Genomic DNA, 25,584 nt, shown 5'->3' on the forward strand with positions numbered 1-25,584 from the left:
CAGGAGGCCGGGAGACCGAGCACCTGAGGGTCGCAGCCGGGCTGACCTGCAAGCCCAGAGTGTCCCGTCACGTGGGCCCGGACAGACCCCTCGACCTGGAGGTCACCCTTCGTCCTGTCTGTGCGATGGCGCTGATCTGCACCTGCTGGGGGTGGGGGCGGTGGCAGGGGCAGACACCTGTGGGCACACCTGATTGTGGGGTTGATGAGCACTCGCTGCAGGTGCGCTCTCCTTGTTAAACTCGGGGAAGGACTCATTCTTGAGGTTCAAGAAGGCAACGAGCCCACTGCCGCCCACACTTCGCGGGGCTCACCTCACTCTCCATCCTAGTGGGACTGTCCGCATAGGGTGGCCTCAGGAGCCGAGCCTGAGCCGGGAGCTCCATGGCCCACAGGTAATCCGAGACCAAGCCTGGCCCGGCCCCCAGGAAGCCTGGGGACGAGCCCCCTCCTGCCCTGCTCCAGAGCTCAGGAGAAAATCCCCGAGGAGCGAGGCAGCACGTGCCCAGCCAGGAATGTATGAGAAGAATCGTCCAGATCTTGCTGAAGGATTAGCTACAAAGCCGACCTCTTCCTCGCGGAGAGCCAGGACTTCCACCCGTCTCTCATCTCCCAGGTCACCTGTCTCTCATCCCCCAGAGACCCCGAGGCATAATCCCGGCCTCCCGGCCTTTGAGGTGTGGGGGGTGCGGAACAGGGAGCCTTTGTTCTGTAATGAGAGCCCGGGGCTCCCTGAGGCTCAGGCGCCCACCTGCCACTCATGGACGGCTTGCCACTCATGGACGGCTGGCCTCCTGATGAGAGGGGAGGGTCACATGACCCAGGTCTTTCCTGGGCGTATAAAGGGCTCGTCCCCAGCTTGTTCAAAGCTGCGAGGATCATTCGTCCAACTCTGTCCCAGGGGACCTGCACGGTAGGTAGGCACCCCTTCTCCTGATGGGGGGGCCAGGAGGGAGGCAGGTAGGGTGGGGGCGGGAGAATCAAGGCAGAACTGGGTGAAAGAAGAAAAGAAGGAAGGGAGTCGGGGGAGAGGGAAGGAGAGTGGGAGGGAAGGGGAGGAATGGATAGAGAAAGACGGGGGGGGGGGGGGGGAGACGTGGGGAGGGCTGCTCCCAGGGTGTCTGAGACCCGGCGCTGCTCCCAGGTGTAGCCAGCAACCCAGGGCGCCCCAAGCCCTTGTCTGAGCAGCGGCGATGCCAGGGAAACACCGCCAGGTGAACTCACTGGGGCACCCATCACAAGGCCCTGCAATCCCTCCCGGCCCCCCCCCCCCTCCCGGCACCTGGAGTGGGAATGGGTCCTGCATCATGGCCGGCCTTCCCCAGCTCCCCCTGCGCCAGGCACGCGCCACATGTACCAGGCTTAGCCCTTTAACCTCCCGACGCCCCATGAGGCACCACCAAGTGGGCATTTACCATCACAGAACGCGCTGCAGGCAGCTTCCACGCCTGGCTCGGGGCCCGGTGAGGGCAGAGCCTGAGCCCCACCCGGGTGTGGCCCGCGGACAGGCCCCGCTCTAGGGCCTCCCCACACTGCGGGGCTCGGGGTGTGCAGACCAAAGCGAGGCCTGAGCCCCTCAGTCCCGCTGGACAGCACTGCCCACCTGCTCCTCCCCCAGGGCCACTGGCAGCCCAGCGGCTTCCGGTGCAAACTAGGAAAAGGCATCTTTCCTCCAGGTGGACACAGTCCCATCCAGAGCCCCTGACCTGGCCACCAGGGGGTGCTGGGTGCCCAGGAGGGGGCAGCCCTGGCGTGTCCCCCTGGACCCTAGTGTGCCTGTCCCATCGGGGCTCCCTCACCACTGCTGGGGCCGCCCCGGTTTCCCTTTCCTTAGCTCAGCCGGGGGTTGTGCCGCGGGCCTGCCAAGCAGGTGTCACAGATGACTGGGAATTGAACCACGACCTCCTGGTCCATAGCTCAACACTCAACCACTGAGCCACGCCGGCCAGGCGCACCTTACCCTTTGCATTCGTTCAGCCCACGTTTATTTCACAGCCACCAGGCTGTGCTAGGCCCCGGGGCAGGCTCTGGGCAGTGATCCCACAGCCTACCGATGCCTCCTCCTCTGAAACGCCTTCCTCAGTACCAAGCCCCGCCCTCCAGGTGGAGTGGCCCCCACAGCCCTGGGAGCCTATGCAGGACCCTGGGGGAAGGGGCAGCCTCCTCATCTGGGAGGACAAATAGGAGGCAGTGCCACACCGGCCCCCCCACCCCGCTGGTTGTGCAGCCCTGCAGGGGGCGAGCTGAGAGTTGAGCACAGGCTGCGTTTCAGCCCCTCCTTGCTGGCTCAGTGCCTCACTCTGGCCCAGTGTGTGACTTGGATGGCCATCCCCAGCAGCCCGATGTGCCACGGGATCACATGATCACACTGTCTTATCACACTTGGTCCTAAAAACACACTCTAACACAGAATAGCCATGCTTAACCATCCTCCGACTGACATTAAGGAGTAACACCCCCAGGAGTTAAAATCATTTAAAACCCCTCTGGTCTGTAAGGTTTTTTCCTTCCCGGGGAAATGCATGGCTGACCTGTTTGAGTGCAGGCGGCACCCACCAGGGTTAACTGCTGATCTGAGCACAGGGCAGCGGTGACGGACATGGGTGGGTTCCTGGACCCTGCCCACCTTGGCCCTTCCCCCATGGCGGCCCGAGGCACAGCTCTCTGACCCCCGGGACAGCAACAAAGTGTTCAAATCGCTCTTAAGCCAAGGCAAGGAGGCAAGAGGGAGCATAGCTGGCTAGCAGGCAGCGCCGTCGCTCCACGGCCAGGTTTCTGCGCGTCACGGATGCTGGTGGGAAGGCGCAGGCCTGCTGAACAGTGTCGCACAGGAATGCGGCGGCGGCGGTGTCACGTGCGGGTCAAGTACAGCTCAGTTGGCCCCAGTCAAAGCGGAGCGCTGGCTCAGCCGCCTCCTGCCGGGGGCCGGTAAACACGGCACAGGTGAGGCGTGTTATCCTCACCTTGCGGCCCAGGATCCCTGCCACCTGCCTGACACAACGAGTGACCGTGGAATGAACGAACGAATGAACAAGATGTTTCCTCAAGGAGCACCCCGTTAAGTTTCCATTTTACAGACGGGTAGACTGAGTCTCTTTGGTGGCATAGTGTTAGTTAGGGGCAAAGCCAGGACCAGAAGCCTTTCAGGCTTTCTCCTTGGCCCTCACTGCCTGTGGGACAAGGGCCCCTGTGGGTTCTTATTTCAGGGGTTTCGGGAAGCAGACTCGTCACCCCCCCGCCGGCTTCTCTCCCAGGAGGCTGCTCCTGTCCCGCCTCAGTCCGTCCTGGGCTCCACGATGGCCGCGCTTCTCCTCATCGGCGTGCTGATGGCCCCGGGTGCGGGTGAGTGTTGGTATTCATGCCGTCTTCTGCTTAGCGTGTGATAACTTAACCTGGTCCCTGGGACCGATTGTCGAATTGCACCTGACCTGCTCCTGCCTGCGTCATGGACAGCAAGTGAGTGATGGACAGCAAGCGTGCATGAGAAGCTGTAGGTTTGATGCAACTGACTGCTCGGAGCATGCTGGCTGCATATGGCATGGAAGGCGAGGTGGGGAGCCCGGGAGCACAGGCCAGGTGGCCGGTGAGCTATCTGCTCTCCGCCCGGTAGCACGCCTGCCCCTCGTCCCTGTGCTCAAGGCCCGCTGCCCCTTGTGCTGCTGTCCTTGGAGCAGCCTCGCACCCCGTCCTCCCCACTTTTGTAGGGATGGCCAGTGTAGAAGGTGAGAACTTGCACCCCCCGCTCTAAACTTGGTCCCCTGCCACCAAAACCGGTCATCGGAGTAATTTCTTGGCAGCTGGGGAACAGCTCCCCTGGGAGTCTTGGTTTTGAAGCTGAGTCTTCAGCGCCGACTAATGTTCTTTCTCGTTCGCACATTTGTGTCGCTCTCAACACCCAGCCCACCTCGCCCACGTCCCTCCTCCCACGGCGGGCTGGGCACTGTTGTAACCGAGGTCAGCCTGTATCTGGGCCTTCTCTGTCCATTCCCAGCTTCAGGCAAACTCGACCAGCACACCCTCCCCTCTAAGGCAGTGAGGGTGAGGCGAGGGGATCCACAAACATCACTGGTAGTTTACTTTGACCACGACCCAAGTCAGCGGACGGTACGAGAGGTTGCTGGTTACCCAGAAGCTTGTCAGTTGAAATTACAGCATCACCTCTATGTAAGACTCAAAGTCTTCCCCAGGTCCAGACCCTCCAGACTCTACCCAGACCTTCTTTCTAGGCAGAGAGGATCAGCCACCTCGACAAGCTGCTGGTTCAAGTAGGAGATGGTTGGGCAGAGTGAGGCAGAGGCCGGGTCAAGGAAAGCCTGTGGTCAGTGGGTCTCAGTCTCACCTGCAATAATAAAAGCATAATATGCAAATCAGCCGAACGACCGAACGCTCTATGACACGCACTGGCACCAGGCCAGCCAAGGCGGGTGCAATGCAATTGGTTGGGGGGGCGGGGGGTGAAGGCCACCATCGCCCCATGATCACCCCGCAGAGGGAGGCCCAGGCCACCCTCTGCATGGCAATTGATGATCGTGGAGCCCCGGCCAGGTGGGCAGGGCCTCCCTCTGCTGGGCGATCAATCGCGGAACCCCACAATCGATTGCCCCACAGAGGGAGGCCCAGGCCAGCCAAGTGATTGCATCCCACGCCTGTCGTCACAGAGGGAGGTGTCCGGTGGCAGGGAAGGGGGGGGTGACTGGTGGTGGGGAAGGGAGGGGGGCAGGACAGCACCGCACAGATGCCAAACAGTGGCAGAGGTGGGGGTGGAACCAGCTGCCGGCAGCCGGGGGAAGGAAAGTTCTGATAGGCCCTGATCGTTGACCAGGCCTAGGGACCCTACCCGAGGGGTCCCAGATTGTGAGAGGGCGCACGTTGGGCTGAGAGACACCCCCACCCCCTGCATGAAATTCGTGCACAGGGCCTCTAGTTGTCTATAAAATGATAATGATGACAATACCTGCCTCACAGCATGGGCAGAGGGCGGATGGGGTGCTGTGTGCAGAAGGAAGCCAGGAACAGTCTGCATGCAAGTCAGCTTTGCTCATGGCCACCTTTTACTGAATCGGGAGCATTATTCTGGTGAAGTTCCTCCTCATGTTCCTTCTGGCCTTCCGTCCCCCTCCCCCACCCTCTGCACTGAGTGCGCCAGCCCAGGCCTCCGAGATAAACTGTTTAAAATCCAGGCTGACTCTTTAGGCTGCTAATGAAGATGTGTGGGCGCCGATATCCTGAAAGCAGGGAGGAGCGTGCGTGCCGGGGCCCAGCACCCCGTTAGCACCTGTCAGTAACGGGGTCCCCTCCACCCTCTGGAACAGGGTCCCTGTGACCAGCTGCACAAAGGAATGCCGGTGAAGGAATTGTCAAGGAGCCAGCAATATATTTTTTAAAAAATATATTTTTATTGATTTCAGAGAGGAAGGGAGAGGGAGAGAGAGAGAGAAACATCAATGATAAAAATCATTGACCGGCTGCCTCCTGCACGCCCCCTACTGGGGATCGAGCCCGCAACCTGGACATGTGCCCTGACTGGGAATCGAACCGGTGACCTCCTGGTTCATAGGTCGAGGCTCAACCACTGAGCCACGTGGGCGAGCGGGCCATGTTTCACGGTGGCGGCTGGAGTGTTCTAGCTGCTGGCGGGTAAGCTCTCTAATAGCTGCTGAGCCGTTGGGCCGAATGCACCCAGCGATTCCATTCCATGGGCTCTGAGATACGAGCTCAAATGGAACTGAAGTCCCCAGCGCCTCCTGCTGGGGAACCTGTGTTGTTTCCTTCAAGCGCCGCAGGACACCCAGCGCAGGGCGGGCGCCAGGGAAACACGCACCGGATCGGGTTTGCGTGTGTCCCGCTGCCGTCCTGGCCGGTCCTGGCCACCACCCCGGCCTCCGCCAGCCAGCGGGCCGGCACGTTCATACCCCCCTCCCCCTGCAGGGAGCCACCCTCTGGACGCCCCGCACCGTCCACACGAGCTGCCTCCGGGACTCTCAACAAACCTCAGTGAGTGTCCCTTGACCTTTCCCTGGGGACCAGCGGGCAGGAGGTTGTCTGGGGTCTTGGCAGAGAAATGACCCCCGATGAGCCCTCCCAGAGCCGCTTCCTGCTGGACGCCGGCAGCAGAGGGATGGCGTGGGACCCGAAAGGCTCTCCCTCCGCAGGAGCCTGGACTCTGCCCGCCATGGGCCTCTCCTTTGAGACGAAGCGCCAAGGAAGTTCCCATCAGCAGATAGATGTCTGCCGAGGGCAAGCCAGGAGAAAGGGGCTAGTGGTCGGGCCAGGGGGTCAGGGGGCCAGGGGGTCAGGGGGTCAGGGGGTAGCTGTGCTTTAGCTTCAGGTTGAGCTCGGATCTCCCGGAGGCAGAGCCATCGGGAGATGGTGCCTCACGGGGACTGGAGGGTCCGCACGTTCCCGGGGGAGGACCCACACGTTCCTGTTTCGTGGAGGTGGGTGGTGACGGCTTCTCCGGGGGGGACTCCAATGGCCCTCGCTGAGGAAGGGTGCGGTGAGCTCTGATGCCAGCGCTGGGCGGGAGGCTCACTGCCCACCTGGCGGGGGTGGGGGTGGGGGGGGCGGGGCGGCAGCCGAGTCACCAGGTTGTGTGTGTGTGACCCCCTGCAATCGAAGTGATGAGTCCCACCAGAGCCCATGACCATGGCCTCCCTCCTCACAGCATGGTCCCCATGGGCAGTGCCATGCCCGCCAGGAGGGGTTAGGTGACCGTTACACTCTCGGGCCACACTGGCTCTCAGGAGGGTCGAGGCCAGGAGGCAGTGAGCCCGCAGGCCCGCAGCCGGCCCTCTTCAGGGGCAGCAGTGCCGGGGTCCAACCCCAGCAGGTCCAGGGGTCCCCAAAGGTGTGGACGGAGTCGGCGAAGAAGGAATGACACGGAGACAGTGTTCAGTTGATCAGCAGCCTAGCCAGGATCTCCAGCCAGGATCTCCAGCCAAGTTCTGGTCTGGATCTCCAGAGAGGTTCTGCTCTGGATCTCCAGCGAAGTTCTGGTTAGGATCTCCAGCCAGGTTCTGTGTCCATGTTCTCTTGCTAGGTTCTCCAGGTTCTCCAGCCAGGTTCTGTAGCCATGTTCCCTCGCTAGGTTCTCCAGCCAGGTTCTGTCCAAGTTCTCCAGCCAGGTTCAGTCACCAGGTTCTAGTCAGGTTCTCTTGCCAATTTCTGTAGTCAGGTTCAGTCCAGGATCTTTTGCCATGTTCTCTCACTAGGTTCTGTCTCTAGGTTCTGAGGCCAGTTTCTGTCCAGGATCTTTTGCCATGTTCTCTCCAGCGAAGTTCTTCTGTCTCTAGAGAACGTTCTGTGTAGGCTCTGTGCCTCCTGGTTCTGTCTTTTCAGTTCTGTGTTCTAAGTTCTGAGTCTTGCTGTCTTGTTACAACTGTATTTATACCAGTTGATTCAATCCTATCAATCTCTATTACAAAGGTTAGGGCGTTTCTTATCTCCATTCCAGGGAGTAAAGATTATGTAGCTTAAGCATGATTGTTCATAGTTAAAGTGATTAATTACCCACCTGGCACTTAGTTGAGGGGTTTTATTCCCTCCCTAACTTCAGGGGAAAATCCCTACCTGGGGAAACAACCTTTCTCAGAGAGGAGACCTTGGTTAAAACACATAGTGCCAAGGTGAGCAAACATATTAAGAACAGTATGCCATATATGCCAGGTCCTTTGAAACAGCAAGCATGGACCGGCTCCCGGCACAGCAGTCCGGCAGTGACCGCACAGCCCAGGGGCCCCGGGGGCGGCTCAGGGGCGGGGCCTGGGCGCCGGTGGAGCAGCCTGGACCCTCTGCCTAGAAGCTTCACTCTCCACAGGAGTCCGTGTCTCCCGTGACCGCTGCATGGCTGCCACTCCTAGGCTGCCCAGAGGGGCGTTCACCCCTAGTTCCCGCCAGTCCCGGCCACCCTGCCACCCAGGGGCCCCTTTGTGTTGTTGTTAAATCACTGAGCAATGTTGCCTAGTAACAGAGGCCCCGTTTCATCTCATCAGGTCTCCATGACAACCAGTGTTACTAGAAGTTAGCCCAAGGTCAAATCTTTAGAGAAAGGGTTTTAGCAACTCTTCACCCGGGGACTGGACAGGGACCAGGAGAAACCATGGCTCCGTCATTATTTTTCTCTTCCTTCCACTTAGATGCCACACTCTTCAATGGGATGTTCAAAAATGTGGAGAGCGCGACCGAAATTTTTGGTAAGTTCAATCTGAAATGGCTTTTCACCCCCTCCTCCCCGGCCCAGGTGTCAGAGCACACGTGTGTGGGGGGGGATCTAAGGAAATGACCTTGGTCTCCGCCCTCGGGGCGCCCACAGTGGGACCAGGTGCTGAGCGGGGAGGTGGTACCTGTCTTGCGGGTGCCTCAGAGTAGCTTCAGAGGTCAGTCCTGGCCCAGCCTGGCCAGGAGGCGAATGGTAGGCCCGTTTTACAGGAGAGGAAACTGAGTCTAAGGAAGTTCAGTGACTTGTCCAAGGCCACACGGCTGGACGCCCTCCTTGGTCCAGAGCTGAGTAACCGCCTCCCAAGTCATCTCATCTTCTCTCCCCAACTAACAATGAGACATGAGGCCTAAGAACTGCAACGGGCATCTAGTCTTCCATTTATCAGTAACAGAGCTATCAATCAAGCAGCTGTCAATCATCACAGTGGCTCCTCTCACTGATCACGAAATTACTAAAACATCAGATGATACCGTGGCGGACACGAGCCACAGATGCTGAGCTGCTGCTGGGTTAGCGCTGGGCATGCGGCTGCGCCTGCCGGTGCGTGTGACTGAGCGCAGGCGCCCTGTACGTTGTTAAATAAATTTATGTAAACACACACCCATCTTTTTTCTTTTGTCATGTTTTTACTAATTTTTAGAGAAGAAGGGAGAGGGAGAGATAGAAACATCAATGATGAGAATCATTGATTGGCTGCTTCCTGCATGCCCCCTACTGGGTATCAAGCCCGAAACCCAGGCATATGCCCTGAGCGGGAATCAAACCTGCAAAGTCCTGGTTCCTGGGTCGATGCTCAACCACTGAGCCACACTGGCTGGGCCACAGAATCTTAGAGTGGCTTTTTCCATCAGCATAGAGTCATTCATGCTTTTTTCAATTTATCTTCTTTGTTGAGGGTGTTACATTTCTTCATGTCTAGGATGAGGGCATGTGGAAATGAAACATGGGAGGGCGATTCATGAGGTAGGAGGCAGCTGGAACAGTTGGGTGGAACTGGTCCTTATGGGCAACTCTAGATGCTCCGCGCCGCCCGGCCCCCCAGCTCCGTGGTGCGACCCCTGCACTTCAGTGAGGTGGGATCACGCCACTTAGCCCTTAACAGCCCTGCAGTCAGAATGCCAGAGTGGAGACGGGGTGGGCATGAGGTTTAGAGCCAAAGCACTGGACACCATTTTCTTGCAAGTTTTGTTTGCAAAAGCATTTTTAAAAATATGTATTTTTATTGATTTCCAAGAGGGACAGGGAGAGGGAGAGATAAACGTCAATCACATCAATGATGAGAGAGTCATTGATCAGCTGCCTCCCGCACGCCCCCCACTTGGGATCGAGCCCACAACCCACGCCTCTAACAGACTTCCCTGACGCTGTCTGGGCCAGGTCCGGGCTCCATGCCCAGCCCCAGCCCACCTTGGAGGCATGGGATGCCCACGACCAGCTGAGAGGGATCGTGTGACCTTGCAGGGACCTGGGGAGAAGGGCTAACGGCTGTGAGGTGGGCAGCCAGCAGGGGCCCTGGCTTATCAGCCGGCCTCGCTTTAACGGTCCCCCACAGTCCTGAGTCCACAGCAGGTGCTCGTAGGTTGAGGAGACACTATCAGCTCAAGCTGCAGGGCGCCCGGGGCGAGGGGAGGGGGCTCCTCCTGGCCGCTGCCTCCAGCGCCCGCCCTGTCTCCCTCCGCAGACTGCCTGGGCTCCCACTTCACCTGGCTGCAGGCCGTCTTCACCAGCTTCCCCGCGCTGCTGCAGTTTGTGGGTGGCCTGCGGTGCGTGGCTGGCCTCTGCCCCCGGGACCTGGAGGACTATGGCTGCGCCTGCCGGTTCGAGATGGAAGGGCTGCCCGTGGACGAGTCGGACAGGTGAGCAGGAGCCGGAGCGGCGGCCTGGCTGGGCCTGGGCGGGGCGCACGCACAGAAAGCTCCCCGACGGGGGCAGGCGGTGTCTCGGTTCTGTGACTCACCACGGGCGACTGCTTTCCTCATCTCTACGTTGCAGTTAATCTGATCTGCTCGCGTCCCAGGGAGTTCTGGAGAGCCTGTGTCAGGCCCGATAGGCAAACCTTTCCTTTCGTTTCTCATCGTGTGGGGCCGCTGCACAGGGCCACCCGGCTGCTTGCTCACAGGCAGCCCAGAGGCCCACCCGCCCTGCCGACCGGGCACCCCGAGCCAGACACCCCGAGCTAGAACCGGGAGCCTGGGCTTAACAAGCCACCCCGGGGCTCTTCAGCGTAGAACGTGAGAATCTTTTTAATTCAGGACAGTCCTGGCCACCAGGGTAAAGCGACGATGAATTCAGTTTCACAGACATGTAGCAAACACCAGCAAACACCACCGATACGAGACCTGTGCTTAATATAAACAGAGGCCCCCCCCCCCCCCCCCCCGCCTCGGAGAGGGGCCAGCCCAGGGGGATGTGGGGACAATAGAAGTGCCCGCGAGAGGGAGGGTCGGCTCAGGCATGTGTATTTGTACCCGCAGCCCCTGGCACATGCAGCTCAGTAAATTAACCCATGACGAGGGGGTCAACTTCCAATTGCTTCTCAGAGATGAAAAATGAATTGATTAGACAGTGGCATGTCCTTGATCGACAAGGACTAATGGCTCTGGAATTAAAACACAGACCTGCCCCATCTTCAGATCTCCGAGAGGGTGTAGGTCACTGGACCGGAAGGGCAGTTTCCCGTTCCGGGGCCAGGAGGGGGACGGCCCCAGAGCCAGCTCCCTGACTTTCAGGAGGGGGAGCCGGTTCTGCCCGGGCACAGTGCCAGGGCCATTTCTGGGAACACTTTCCTTCCGGGTCCTCCCTTAGCGCTTCCTTTAATTATGAACACACCCGCAAACCTACAAGTCAGAGAAATGAAGCAGTAATTCGTCACCAACCCAAAAAGAATGATCACAGCACGGAAGGCGGCAAACTGGCAGAATTCTGGGTCACGCTCAGCTCCAATTGCGTTCCACAGTTCAGCTGGCGGGGACGGGGCTCCAGGCTCCTGGAGGGCGGGCTACTGCACCTTGAACTTGCCACCAGATTGCAGAAATAACTGCTGCGGCCTGCGGAGGGCCCAGGCAGGGTGGGGTCCCTATGGAATTCCCCAATTCTTATGCTGTGTGAGGAACTTAGTAACTTGCCCAAGGTCATCAGCTGCCTGTATAGTTTTTCTTCTTTCCATCGATGTCCTGGGTGCCAGTGGCCCCGACCACGCTGGGGCTCAGGAGACTGGGATCAGCCTTGACCTTGGCAAGTTACAGAGCCCACGTCTCAGTCCCACAAACCTAAAGGCTCCTGATAAGAGCAGAACCTGTTGCACAGGCAACATACTTCCAGTATTGTGTGTGTGAGCATGCATGTGTGTATGAGCGCGTGTGTGAGCATGTGTGTGAGCGTGCATGTGTGTGTGTGCGTGCATGTGTGTGAGTGTGCGTGCGGGTGTGAGCGTGTATGTTAGCTTGTGTGAGCGTAAGCGTGTGTGAGTGTGAGCGTGTGAGCATGTGTGAGTGCCCGAGTGTCTGAGACAGAGCCCGCTGGAGCCATCGGGAGGCACGCGGTGATGACAGGCTGCCTGCCTCCCTCCTGACCCTCCCCCACCCCCAGCTGCTGCTTCCAGCACCGCCGGTGCCACGAGGAGGCGGCTGAGATGGACTGTGTCCAGGACTCCACCAGGGTGAGCACAGATGTCAACTGCGCCAGCAAGAAGATCACGTGTGGTGAGCATCCCAGGTGCCGGGGGCTGGCGGGGAGGGGACCATGGAGAGGCCCGTCTGGACCAGGCCACGGGCTCACGGCCTCTCCCTTGCACAGCAGAGGTGCAGCGCGTGCTTTCTGAGTTGACACAAGTTACTCAGCAGGTTGTTGGATTTGCAATTTTCACGTGTTGCAACCCAGGGACCTTGGGAGGGGCAGGCTGCTGCCTGAGCACCAGTGGGGCGATGGTTGCCTCCTCTGAACGGCTAAGGGGGAAGAGACTGCCTCAGAGTTATGGGAATGAATGCTCCCAGAGCAGTCAGCTGGGCCTGGTGGAAGGTAAGGACGCAGTGGTGGGCGTGGAGGGAGGGACTCTGGGTGGAGAGGCCGTGGTGGGTGCTGTAAGCACCAGCTGCCCACCCTGCTCGCCGGGGCACCCGGGCACTTTATTTAGTCTCCGGGCGGCGGCAGCAGCAGCAGCGCAGGGAAAGGCACAGGGAAGCGGGAGCAGAGGGGCAGGCACGTTGGCGGTGCATCTCGGAGCCGCCCTCTCCGATGCCTCCCAGGTACCAGACGCTTCGCTCACAGCAGCCCCATCTTCTAAAGAACCGGGCACATGGGGCCGTCACCCCAGCTCTCAGACCGGGAGAGGGGAGCGCAGAGAAAGGGAATAACTTGTGCAAAGTCCCAGCAGTGCAAAGTGGCAGAGCCAGGGCTTGAGTCCAGGTGGGGCCGGCTCCACAGTCCCGGTGATGGCGTGGATGAGCTGGAGTACGAGCTTCCAGGATGTGAGAGAGGCACAGTGAACACTGAAAGCATTCATTCACTCATTCATTCACTCATTCATTCAACTGATAGGAGCTAAGCACCTACCCAAGTCCAAGACATGTCTAGGCATTGGGGACACCCTGGCATTCTGGAATTTTACCATGGTTGCCAGACGCTGCAAATACCAAAGACAAATGATACCGTCTATTAGTGCCGGGAGATGTGGGGGATATGGAGTCAGGGAAAGGCCTGGGAGGCGGGTGGGGGCCCTGTTGAAGTAGGAAGGTCAAGAGAAGGTGACAGTTGAGCAGAGACAGGCGCGGTGCATCTGGGAGAAGAGCCGTGTGGATGGTGGAACGGCCCCAGGACCCTGAGGCTCAGGGGCCTGGTGCTTGAGGAATGGAGGCCAGTGAGTCAGGACAGGGGTGAGGGCGGAGAGGAGGTCTGAGAGGGAGCGGGATCCGTGGCTTTGACTTTGAGGTGGGAGGTTCGGAACACAAGCACAGACGTGTGTGATGGTGTGACCTGAGCTTTCAGAGAATTGTCCTGACTCCTGGGAGAACAGACGCTCAGCCGGGCAGAGGCAGGGAGAGGAGTCAGCAGGCCACCCACGTAACCCAGGGGAGAGGCGAGGGGTGGCCCGGGAGAGCGAGGCGGAGATGGGGAGACGTGGCCGACTCGAAAGAGTTTCATTGAAAGCAGAGCCCGTAGAGGGCCCGACGGGTGGGGTGTGAGTGAAGGAGGGCGCATGGCCCAGACGGGACCCGCACGGAGGAGGGGGGGACACTTGCAGGGGGCGCAGGGTTTGGGCGGGCAGGTCGGGAGCTCAGCCTCGGCGTCTGCATTGCCTCTTGGGATTCCAAGTGGCTTTGCCCTTGGTCTGTGCAGAGTCCAGGGACCCTTGCGAGCACCTGCTGTGCACCTGCGACAAGGCTGCCATCGAGTGCCTGGCCCAGGCCACCATCAACTCCTCCCTGAACCTGCTGGACCCCGCCTTCTGCCTGGCGCCACCTGCGGGTAGGAAGCACCTGGCCCCTGGTCCATGTTGGGCTGGCGGTGGGGGCAGGGGCTGGCGTGGGTGCTCATGCTTCAGCAGCCAAGTCCAGCACCTCCTCACATTCCACACACACACAGCCCGCAGGCAGGAGCTGACAGCCCTCCTGCCCAGAGGTCAGGCCTCCGCGGGAGGCAGCTGCTCCCCGGATTTGAGGGGTCAGATATGTTCACCAAAGTTCCCACGCTCTCCCAGCCCCAACACCAGGGGTGCCTGGGGGTGGGAAGTTCAAGGTGCACCTCCAGAGCGTCCCCCGTTTCCTGAGCTGGGGTCTCTCTCAGAAATAGTCCTGCAGGACTTGGTGAAGAGGGAGCTGGTGTGGGTGTGGGTGGTGGATGTCTGGGCGCACACGTGTGACATGGTGTGTGCATGTGTGTGGGGTGAGTTGCATCTCCAGGTCTCCTGAGCCCAGTGGTCTTTGTCCTCTGCACCTGAGAACAGGTTTTCTCGAATCAGGACACCATACTCCACAGCCAGTCCTTCGGCTCTGCAGCCCTTTCACAGTCACAGCCTGTGCTCATGTCACCCTCTCCAGAACCCAGGGCCTCTGGAGTCCCTCTGAGCTGGGGCCTGGTTGGCACCTGCGTTCTGGGAGCTGGAGGAGGTGGGGGACCCTCAGGCAGAAGAGCAGCCCTTCCCCGGCAGCACCCGGCACAGCCCCTCCCTGGGCCCCACAGTCCCCACCCAGCCCGTTCTGGGCCGAGACCCTTGGGAGGTGGTGTGGACAGTGTCTGTCACTCATTGCTGCTGGGGCTCTTTTTCAGTGGAACCTGTGGAGCCCACAGACGCCAGCCTGGCGGCCCTCTCAGGAGAAGGTGAGTCAGGGACAGGCCCACATTTCCCACTGTAGTATTGGACTAGCTGCAATGACCTCCCCTCAGATGCAGGTGGGACAGCTGGTGAGGAAGTGTGGTCCCCATCATGCGATGAGGTGATGAGGTGTTGGAGTCGGGCAGATGTGGGGTCGAATCCTGCCTCCCCCGCTTTCAGCTGTGCGACTTTGGGAGCGTGGTGCAACCTCTGCACCCTTGCACAAAGCAGGGCTCGGCAAACTTTCGGTGAAGAGCCAGACAGTAAATGTTTTCATACAGGATCTCTGCTACAGCGACTCAGTTCTGCCACTGTAGCAGGAAAGCAGCCGTAGACGATCCATCACTGCATGGCTGTGGCTGTGTGCCAATAAAACTTTATTTATACAAACAGGTTAAGGGCCAGCCCCTAGTTTGCCATCCCCTGGAAAGGGATGATTACACCTGACTTCAGGGTGGCAGAGGATTACATGATGGAGAGCGTGGGAAGATTCTGGGCTGGCATCTTCTTCCAGAAATTCCAGTGGAACTTTAAAAATCAGCACATACCATCAAGGCACATGCAGGACACTAGACAGCTTGCTCAGAATGTATAACCCTTAATGCTCACACAACGTTAGGAAGTAACTGCTATAACCTTCATGTTGAGCTGGTACATTGAACTGGAGAAGGAGGCTGTCCAGGACAGAGCCGAGGGGTGGGGCTGGGATTCGAGGCCTCCAGCGGGTCTTCCCTTTACTCCAGGAAGCAACTCCCTCTCAGGCTGCCTTCCCACAAGGACTTGGTCCATCAGGCCCAATGCTGGCTCTTTCTCCCATTTGCTGGATTCTCTGAACACAGGACTGCCTCCAATCTGGCCCCTCACCCACTGAATGGGAACAGAATTGAGCACCAATGAGTGGACAACTTACTCCCTGATCAGATGGCTGTGGGCCTTCTCTCCTTATCACTCAGCTCCCAAACCCGTTTTGTTTGCAGGTGATCCTGGCCTGGCCAAGGTGCTGAGCTGGACTGGTAACTGATCACTGACTGACAATCGGTTGATTTCTCTTCACAGTGTCTGCTGACACCAGAGCTGACCAGCTGGCCACGCCCCCCAAGACGAGTCAGCTGACCACTCGTTCCAGGACAGGTAAGTAGAGGGACCTTCAGAGGACAGCACAGAATCCCGGAGAAACGCCACCTAAATAAATACTCGTGTTTAGAGCCCAGAGGAAATTAACCCTTTGCAAATAAATCAGGAAACTGAGGCTCTGGGGGTTAAAGTTCCAAGTCATCCAGCAAGTGATTTGTTCTGGTTTCTAACCCCCGATGTGAGGCTAAGACTTTTCTTCCCATTACCTGACAGTGACTCGCGGAGAACAGCCCCTTACCTAAAATACTAAGCCAAGAAATACTAAGATGGAGAAAGCTGTCCTAACCCTTTACTTGGCTTGTGATTAATAACCATGGATTCTTTATTACTAAGAAAAATCACTGGTAATGACTATCTACTTGTTACTGAGAATGGTTAAAGGGCAGATGTGGTAGCATGTGTCTACGCCCCTGCATACAACATTCTCTGAGTTATTCTCCCTGGTTCTGGGAGGCCCATTTTCACCCCCATTTTACAGGTAAAGGAAAAGCTCCAAGTGGTAGAGTCGTCTGCCTGGGGCACAGCGTGGATCCCTTTACCTCTGAATCCGTGCACTTTGCCCCAGCTCAGACGCCTCAGACCCTTGGCTGGAGCATCTGCGTCCCATCAGTGCACGTCTAAGCCTGACGGTCACATCACACCAGCATAATCCTGATCTCGGACAGTTCCAGGCAGTTCCTTCCTTTCCAGAGCATTCTGGAAGGAGTGACCATCTCTGGTCTTTGTGGTTCAGCCAGCAGTGAAACTGTAGCCTAGTGAAGTGGCTCCCAGGGTCAATGCTAGCAGGTGACCTGGGTTTGCAGTCTGCCACTTTCTAGCCCTATGACCTTGAGCAAGTGACCTCACTCTTCTGCAGGTCACCTTTCTCATCACTGAAGGAGGGAGGGCATTGCACTAACTCATGGGGTTGTTATGAAGTTAATCTGAGCATAGCGCTTAGTGCTGTACCTGGTGTATAGTAAGCCTAGCCCGTTCAGCTGCTGGAACAAAATGCCAGAGACTGGTGGCTTAGAAACAATAGAAACGTATTTCTCATAGTTCTGGAGGCTGCAAGTCCGAGGTGGAGGCACCAGCAGATCTGGTGTCTGGTGAGGGCTGCTTCTGACAGATACCAGCCGTCTTCCTGCTGTGCCCTCCCAGGTGGAAGGGAGCGGGAGCTCGCTGGGGTCTCTTTACAGGGCTCTCATCCTATTCGCGAGGACCCCACCCTCATGACCTGCTGACACCACATTGGGGGCTGGGGTGCCAACATGGAACCTGGGGGAACTCGATCACTCGGTCTGCAACGCAGTGCGAGCTTAACTACTGTTAAAGCAACAAACTCATTTTGCAGAGAAACAGGCTCAGCAGCCTTCCTGGGGCCACACAGCAAGCAAAGGGACTCAATTCTTCCACATTTTTCTCTGTTAAAAAAAGAGATTTCAACAGACTCACCTGCAGTTGAGTTTCCCAGCAAGCCTCTGTGTGAGGGGAAGGGGTGGTGAAGCTGGGGTCTCTTTTTGGCTCAGCTGTTGTCCCGGGAGGTGGCCAGGGGCAGAGCAAAGACCACATGGCCCCGGGGCCTGGTGGGTGGGAGCTGCCTCGGAGCAGGTGGGGCAGGCTGGGGTCGACACTTACCTGTCTCTCTTTTGGGAGCAGAACCACTCCAAGACCTGGAAGGCACTGAAGCCGCGAGGACCACAGCCCCTCCAGGTAAGCACGCTCAGCTGCTCCCGCCTTTGGCTAGTTGCTGTCCCTCCACACTCATTAGCTCAGGTGTGTCCCGAAGAGCCCGGGAGAAAAGACCCAAATTTAACGTGGAAGCGGTCAGGGAGCCAGCTTACTGGTAGAGCCCTGCGGAGTAGACAAATGAAACTAAGACTGATCCATTCATAGAAAGAAATGGAAACTTGCCCGCTAAGGAGATGCCTTGCAAAAAACAGAGAAAGCTCTATCTCGTTTTCCATTTACATCAGCTGCAACCTCACATTGTAAAGGGAGCACTTTAAATATCTGAAGGTACTTTCTCCCAGTCTCCCCAAGTGTATCCACGACGATGCCCAGGCCTCCCCCAGGGCCGGGCACTGGGCTGGGCAGCAGACGGTGGGGCCCAGCCACTGGTGCTCCTTGGTCTGGACCAGACTGGGCTGGAGGCGTGGCCTGTGGGATGGAGACCCGACTGCCTCCAGCTGAGAGGGCAGGTGGGGCTGACTGACCCTGAGTCAGGGGACCCAGACGGTGCCAGGGAGCCCGTGTGAGGGGGGTGCCCGTGTGAGGGAGCAGGACCTTGCTGGCCGTGGTGCAGACTCACACTTAATTCCAAATATGGCCAGAAGCTGTTGCCGTGTTCTAAGGGTCGGAACAGTGTTGCTTGCCTGCATGATTGTGGCCCATGCGTCGGGCTAACTTCCCCACCATTCTTGTCCCTGCACTTGTTGACACTGTGATGGGACTTCACTTGGCCGGCGCATGAGTGTGGACACGACACAAAGGTAGGCCTGAGGGGGACGGTTCTCACCCACCAGATGTCATCCAGAGGGTCTAGCCAGGCCCGTCAGTTTCACAGTTATCATAGGAAACCAGGGACCCACGCAGCATTCCGGACCCCCGAGACGCAGCTCTGACGTCTGCAAGCTCAGTCTGGTGCTTTGTTCCCAAACATCTGTCTGCCTTTGGCCTTGACCTGGTGCCCATCTGCAAATCCCTTCTTGGGCCCTCTTGGATGAGGACTGTGAAGTTGTGCATTTTCAGGATCCGCAGAGATTGCTGCCACAGCCGGAGGCGTGACGGTGGTCCCCGCCGGCATCAACTCTCTGGGGCTGGCCGTGCCATCCGGCGAAAGCGGTCCCGAGGAGACGACTGGGCAAGGTGAGCAGCAGGCAGACAGGAGCCTGCCCTCCCGGCCTGAGAGCCTCTGGTCAGGCGGTTAACAAGGCCACTGTGTCGCACTGACCTTGGCACGTGGCTGTGACGGGAGGTGCCGCACGTCCCCTGGCAGACGAGACTGGGAGAGGGGCACTGGCCGGCAGGCACCAGGGCTGGGGGCAGGGCCCAGAAACGGCAGGCCTTGGGCCAGCGCTCACCAGCACCGTCCATGCCAGGTTCCTGGGAAGAACAAAACACTTGGGTCTCAATAGTCCTCCGCAGGCCCTGCACCCGCAAGGGCACCAGGCAGCGGGACCCAGAGGAGGCACTGGCACTGCCCTCCAGTGCGCCATGCAGGGCTGTGCAAGCAGCTGTGTGTGGGGAGGGGGGCATGGGCCTTCTTAGTCCTTCCCACCCAGACTATGAAGGTGGGGTTTTGCCCAGTACAGGAGGAGGGGGAGTAGGATGGGTGGAGAGAGAAAAGCAGAAATAGAGACAGAGAACCAAGGTCTGGAAGACAAGTCCCATAGGTGTGCTGACCTGCGAAGCCAGGCAGCCTCAGGGGACAGCCAGGAGCCCCCGGGATGCTGGGTCCTGCTCAGTAGTAAATTCGGCCCTAAGAGCATCTTCGGCCCTGACGAGTCCCCATGCCGAGGGGCAAGGGAGGTATCGAGGAGCCTGGGCGAGCAGAGCCCGGTGAGGAAGACTTCTCCCTGAAAGACGACCATCCCAGACAGGGCCTGGGCACAGGACAGTCTCCAGGAGTGGGGAGGGGGCGCACTGTGGCCACGTGGAGCCCTCCTGGGAACGCCGTGCTGGCACTCCTGGCTACCTGAGTCCTCCTCTCTCCCCAGCCTGTGACAGGTCCACCTTCCTGCGCCTGGGAGCCGGGGAGGACACACAGGTGATGCCGCAGCTGGGGCAGATGCTCTTCTGCCTGACAGCCCGGTGCCCCGAGGAGTTTGAATTTTACGGCTGCTACTGTGGGCAAGAAGGGCGAGGCGAACCCAGGGACGCCCTGGACAGGTAGGTGCGCGAGGGTGGCAGGCGATGGCGCCGATGCTGCCTGCAGGGAGAAGTGAGAGCCCTCCTCCACCTGGGCCGTCACTCGAGGTCCACAAAGAGCTTGCTGCCTGCCTTACCTCACTCGGGTGGCTCCTTACATCACAGGCCCGTTTTCTGGGTGAGCAGCTGAGGCTCGGCCTCATCTGAAGTCATTCATCCACGAAGGGGCAGAGCCTGACAGACCAGCCACCTGGAGAGGGTGGGTCTCGATGTGTGTGACGAGATGCCGCGCTGAAATGAGCTCCTCCACAAGGTTTACATTCTGGGCAACTGGAGTGACTTTCACTTCAGATGCCTGTGCAGTGCGCAGCCTGAGCCGGCACGCGTGGTATGTAGGAGCCAGCCGTGCACACGGAGGGAGGCACTGGCTCGCTGTGTAGGGGTGCGGGAGAAGCAGGCCCTGAGGAGCTCCCGGGGCAGCTGGGAGCTGGGCAGTAAAGGCTTCTCCTTGGTCGTAGGTGCTGCTGGTCCCACCACTGCTGCCTGCAACAGGTGGGGAGGCTGGGCTGTCGGCGCGGGAGGCTTCCCCAGCCGCCGGTGATGTGCGCAGACGGCGCCCCCAAGTGTGAGTGCGTGGGCCTCCGGGTGGGTTATCCTCTCACCCGCTCAGCATCATGACCACTCAGGCGTAGACACTCTCCCAGCACTTTTTCATCCATCGCGTGACCCAACACGTCTTCCCTCTGAGGCACGTATTAGACCCCTAGTCCACTGAGGAGACTCCAGTTCAGAGGCGACGTCCGCGCCCAGGGCACAGGGCTGGCCAGGTGCACACCGGGCCGCTACACAAGCCGGGCGCATTGCGTGCTCACCGTGTGCCGTCTGCTCCCAGCTCCTGCTGTGTGAGCGAGTTCCTCCTCACAACCGGCCAGGCCAGAGCACCAGGAGGCGCCCAGGCCACACAGGCAGAGTCCGCGCTGAGCTGGATCGGGACCTAAGCTCCCACGGCCTCCGACCTCGAGCCGAGGCCTCACCAGGCCCGTGGGCCCCTTTCCCTAAGCAGCAGAGCCTTTCCCGGGTGACATCTTCCGAGGGGCCCCGTAGGATGGTGGCCCTGGCTGAGGGGCCAGGTGGGCTGCAGCTCCGCTCCTCTGTGGCTGCTCAGGGCCTCAGGCAGGATGGCTGGAAACTGCCACCGCCCCCTCTGCGCATCACTCTTACAGCACAGCGAGGGTTAGCACTGGCCTGTCACTCTCTGGCTCCATTTCCTCATCTGCATTTTCCTGGGGAAGCCTCTGGGGCCATTAGTCCCCCCCCCCCCCTCCTCTGCATGCACCTCCTTGTAGGATCATGTGTGCCTCTCACTTGCCCGGAGCGCCATCCCTTCAGTTTTCTACTTACCCAACAAACCTTCACTGGTAACTAGGAAACAGTGAGCATGCAGGATCCCTGCCTCAAGTCCCTCAGAGCCTAGAGGGAAGAGAGACAAGTCAGAGACTCCCCTAATCTCATGCCATACTGCTAACAGGAGGTGGAGCCTGCAGAGTCTGGCAGTGAGGACGGGAGAAGTCAGGAGAGCAGTGAGGTGAGATCTCAGGTTTCCGAAGGCCATGCTGGTGTGGATGTTCCAAGGAAAGGGAAAGGAAAACCGAGGCATTTTGGGGACTCCTGGCAGCACAGGGTCAGCATATGGTTGTGTCTGGCCAGCAGAGAGAGTTGGGGTGGGGAGACTGCTGAGGGGGAAGGTGAGGCCGGGAGATAGACAGGTACCAGATCAGGAACGCAGACTGAAACACTGATTCTGTCCTATAGGGGACCGGGGGCTGAGTGTGGGTCGAGAGCCCATGGGTGACAGATCAGAGTACTATTGTCGTGATATGCAACCATGCCATGAGGTCTCGCGTGCCCAGCTGAAGGCTCGCAGAATCCAGGGACACTGCATGTGCAGCTTGAACTCCCACAGAGCTTCAGAGATCTGGTCCCAACCCTGTGAGCTCTGAGCTCAGTGTCCCATACCTGGTGCAGGTGGCAGGCGCTGGGAGGACGAGCCTGCCGTGTCGTCCTGACACTGGGATGGGGCGGAAGGGCCGAGGGCTCCAGGAAGCAGGCTCGTGTGTGTCTACTTTGCTCCTCTTCTCCACCTGCTGCTGAAATGACATGTGTACCGGGGCTGCTGGGAAGGCCAGTGTCTGAGACTTGGCGGGTTGGTGTGACGAGAGTATTTCCAGTGGCGGCATAAGTGCGCACTGGACGCCCAGAGATTCAAGAGGGGGGCGGAGGCCACCTGGGGGCTCCATCTCCGTGGTCCCATGGCCCAGGGTGCTACTCTGTTCTCGCCCTCAAAGGTGTGGGCCAGAGCCTGTGCGAGAAGCTGCTCTGTGCCTGTGAGCAGACGGCGGCTGAGTGCATGGCGTCGGCCTTCTTTAACCAGAGCCTCAAGTCGTCGGGCAGACAAGAGTGCCAGGGCCCCCAGCGCCCCTGCGAGGACGGCGGGCAAGGAGGGCTTTCGGCGTCCTCCCTGGGCTCCAGCTCCGAGGAGAACAGCGCGGAGGCCCTGCCCCCCACCGCACACCTGAGAACCAGGAGGTTTCTGGGGCGGTCACTTGGTCCCGTGGGGGCCAGGCTGCAACCTGGCCCCAGATAGAGCCCCGGAGAAAATGCCAGGCACCCCTGCTCCCAGGCGCCCTGGGGCCTGAGCCGCCTCTCGGTCCTCCTCTGAGCAGAGGCTGGGGACAGAGGACCGTGGTGCTCCCAGCTCCCCTGGGAATGCCATCTGCAGGAGGTAGCGCAGGTGCGGCTCCACTTCCTGCAGCACACGACGGAGGTGCAATAAATAACCAATCAGTGCTTTTTCTGCCCTTGGTTTTGTGTGTTTTTAAAAGGTACTGGTGCATGAATAGATTGCAAAGGTAAGAGGACAGAGACAATGTGTGTGTGTGTGTGTGGGAGTCTATTCCCTAATCACTGGCAGCCAATTTTCTTCTATTAAAAAAGAATAGAAGGGAGTGTACGTAGTCAGCCAGTCTTATGAGGTCACCTATGAGTCATCAATAACTCACCAAAGATGTACGCCAAGGGCTGAGATGACAGCACTTTTGGTCTGTGCCCTAAAAACACACCTGCCATCCTAGTTACTAGGAGAGGGGGCATGTGTCTCCCCCGCCCCCACAATGAAGAATCACCACTCACCCCGTCTTGGTCCTGGGCTTGTTTTCACAAATGAGGGTTTATCCCAGTGGCTGGAAGGCCAGGAATGAAGCACCGCTCGACACACGCAGATTCTGTAAAGAACGGAACTATACCCGCCCACCTCCTAGCTGAGAGTTATTCTCTATCAGACTAAAGGCATCCCATCTTTAACCCTTTGCGGTCCAATTTTATTTTTGGAATTCAAAGAGTCTGGTCCAAATTAATTGACGGGATTGAATGTTGAACCGGTTTGCGGTGTCGACCTCAGCCTCGAAGTTGGACCTGCTCCTAGTGCCTGGTCTGTCAAGTCAGCCTCGACGTTGGACCGAAAAGGGTTAAAAATCCCTTCATCGACCCATTAAGCAAGATGGGGGTGGTGGTGGGGGGGTGGGTGGTGGTATTTGAAATGATAACCGCGTGCTTCCACGTTTAGTCCTGTCCTTAAGTATCAGACAAGGTGGTGCCACACTGGACGTCTTTTGCCAGCTCCACGCCATCTGGTCCCACCTCTTGTTCCAGACACTGATGTGACACCCAGTTCCCGAGGCTCTGACCGGCCACACTGGGCAGTGGGGTCTGACAAGGCCCGCCACACCTCCTACCTGCTGGCCACACCTCCTACCTTCTCCGATGAGGCGTGGGGCCCCTTGGAAACTGCTCCGCATCAGGCACACGCAATCCAGAAACGTGGGGCAATTCACGCCAACAGGGCTTTGACCATGAGTAGAAGCCAAAGGCTACACGCTACGCTGCCTGCCATCGCCTGGTGGACCGGCCTGAGCTCTCCTCATGAGACGCCTTGGGCTGTCGCGGAGGCTGGATCTGCCCTCCCCCGGTGATGGCCAAGTCATCGGAGAATCCTCTTCACCAGCCCTTTCTCCATTTCAGAGGTTCCCTGGGATCACGCCCAGAGAAAGCCCTGCCGGTGAGCCTGCCTTCGGCTCTGCGGTAGGAGAACCCAGACTAGGACAGGGCCCCCTACAGGCCGCCTCTGACTCAAAGTGCAAGTCGAAGGCAAACAGAAAACGAAGAGGCCGACTGGTGCTCATTCCCCTGCTTTTTCATTCATGTGAACTTGTCCTTGAAGTTAGTAATTTATCAGGTGACAGACTAGTAACAGGATCCAACAAGCTAAAGCTGGAAAGAAAGCACATGAGATAGCAAACCACCCCGACTGCTCATCTCACACCTAGAGAACAGGTTCCGAGCGTGGGGGGACCGGCCTGCGTCCACAGGACAGAGGCAGCTGCCAGGGGCTCAGGCCGCTCTGCCAACTGGAGGAGGAACAGTAATGAACATACACATGCCCTGAGGGTGGGACTTACTCCCCACCATGTTCCAGATGAGGACTTCAAAGCCCCAAGGGCAGTCCCTTGCCTACAGCCCTTAGACAGGCAGTGGCAGGGGCGGGCTCCAGCCCAGGGCCCTGCAGGCCTGCTTTGCTGCAGCCTAAAGGAAGTCCCCGAGGCCAGCAGGGTCGGGAGGGTCCCAGAGGTTTCCAGTAATTTATGCAGCAAGGAGGCGGGGCTGAAAAGGAACCTGAAGATTTAGCAGAGAAGCAGCTGTGCTTCCCCATGCCCCCCGCCTCCCGTTCACAGGTGACCTTCGCCTTGGCCACACCTCCCTACAACCAGCCTTCACTCACGGGTCTGAGACTCCCAGTGGGTGTGAGGAGGAATCCACTCGACAACCTGACTTTCACTAAAAATTCTCATTTTAGCTACAGTAACATACTGAATAAATGTATTTAGTAAATGTAAAAATAGCCATTATAAAAGTGTACTTAGGCACCAATATTTTGATTTTGTTTTATTGCTCACATATGAATTGCAGAGTGGATTTTTACATTTCAAAAAGCTCACTTCGTTACATTGACAACATATATTGCCATGAATAAGACGAACGAGTTCCATTTTCAGAAAGGAAGAGAAGGGCTATTCTGAGGAGGGAAGTTAACCGCTGGTAAAGTGTGGCATTACTGTAAAAGAGAATGGGTTCAGAATTATTAAGGGTGCGTGCGTGTGCGTGTGCGCACGTGTCTAACTTCAATGACAACGAACTCTGAGCAAAGACAACACAAGCATAGGAGGAACATTTAAATGTTAACTACTCAATGTCAAGAAAATATGATATAAGCAACTGTCTACAGCAAAAAAGAAAGTGGTAACAGTTTATAAGAATTTTCAGTATCTACAAAAATATAGGCATACAGTGCCCTTCAACCAATCCCACACTCGCGCAGGCCCAGAGACAGCACAGTACACACCCCCCTGCAGGGGCTCCTGAAGGCACAGGCCACAGGGCAGACCCGCTTCCAGGGAACCCTCGGCAACAAGACCAGCTCACCAACCGAGGGCACACAGCAGTCTACTGTGATTTAAAAACAAAACCAAACCAAACCCCTACAGAACCCAGCTCAACAGTTTACACACAGACCAGGAGGAAGGCGATAAGCATGACTGGAAGTGGGTGCCCTGTCCATGCAACACGCACCGACCACGCCGAGACCTGGGATCCTTGGAGCAGGAGTGCAAACAATTAAGATACTTCTTTAAAAATACAGAAGAAAAAAAGAAAATTAAAAAGACACAAAATTTGGCTTCTTAAATGGTGACGCATTTTAGCTGATCAAGAGGAAAATACAGTGACAGCTGCTATAGGATCACGACGCCCTCGGTGACCGCACTGTTACGCAGAAAACTAGGGCTTCTTCACGGACACGTACTACAGCGGCCAGGACGTCGAGTGTCGTTTTAGAGGTTCAGTGACCACTATCTCTTGCAAAGTGCTTTAAGATGCTGTACTTTGGATCATATGTAGAAAAAAACTTGAGCACGCGTCTTTACTTTTCCTGGTCCTACTGCCTGTGCCCAGACAATCATAAA

At 58.1% G+C, this 25,584-nt stretch overlaps 2 protein-coding genes across 14 annotated transcripts in view; one reads left to right on the forward strand and one right to left on the reverse strand.

Moving 5' to 3' along the window:
* The first annotated feature begins 3,295 nt into the window (after positions 1-3,295).
* On the forward strand, positions 3,296-22,357 carry OC90 (otoconin 90). The gene is made up of 12 exons (XM_036338129.1): positions 3,296-3,341; positions 8,135-8,191; positions 9,803-10,073; positions 11,806-11,918; positions 13,552-13,680; positions 14,482-14,532; positions 15,584-15,658; positions 17,300-17,353; positions 18,392-18,508; positions 19,360-19,531; positions 20,029-20,135; positions 21,856-22,357. Exons 1-12 carry the CDS (start codon positions 3,296-3,298, stop codon positions 22,152-22,154), a joined length of 1,491 nt encoding a protein of 496 aa, XP_036194022.1. The 3' UTR covers positions 22,155-22,357.
* The window catches only part of EFR3A (EFR3 homolog A), a 69,781-nt gene continuing 59,070 nt past the window's right edge, over positions 14,874-25,584 (reverse strand). For 2 of the 13 annotated variants that reach the window (XM_036337633.1, XM_036337634.1), the window contains exon 23: positions 24,494-24,677. In XM_036337633.1, the coding sequence (XP_036193526.1) occupies positions 24,566-24,677 (112 nt within the window). In that variant the 3' untranslated portion in view covers positions 24,494-24,565. Of the gene's footprint in view, positions 24,678-25,584 lie in introns of all 13 variants that reach the window. The other 11 variants (XR_004972386.1, XR_004972388.1, XR_004972392.1 and 8 more) reach the window with 11 other exon arrangements.

Source organism: Myotis myotis, unplaced genomic scaffold (genome assembly GCF_014108235.1).
Source record: "Myotis myotis isolate mMyoMyo1 unplaced genomic scaffold, mMyoMyo1.p scaffold_m19_p_16, whole genome shotgun sequence".
Taxonomy (NCBI): domain Eukaryota; kingdom Metazoa; phylum Chordata; class Mammalia; order Chiroptera; family Vespertilionidae; genus Myotis; species Myotis myotis.

What these genes read in the sequence shown, in the direction of transcription:
- OC90 (XM_036338129.1), top strand. Translation starts at nt 3,296, where the DNA reads ATGGCCGCGCTTCTCCTCATCGGCGTGCTGATGGCCCCGGGTGCGG. An exon ending in GAGCGCGACCGAAATTTTTG is followed by an intron (nt 8,192 to 9,802) that starts GTAAGTTCAATC and finishes TCGTAGGTTGAG; the next exon opens with GAGACACTATCAGCTCAAGC. An exon ending in CAGCAAGAAGATCACGTGTG is followed by an intron (nt 11,919 to 13,551) that starts GTGAGCATCCCA and finishes TGGTCTGTGCAG; the next exon opens with AGTCCAGGGACCCTTGCGAG.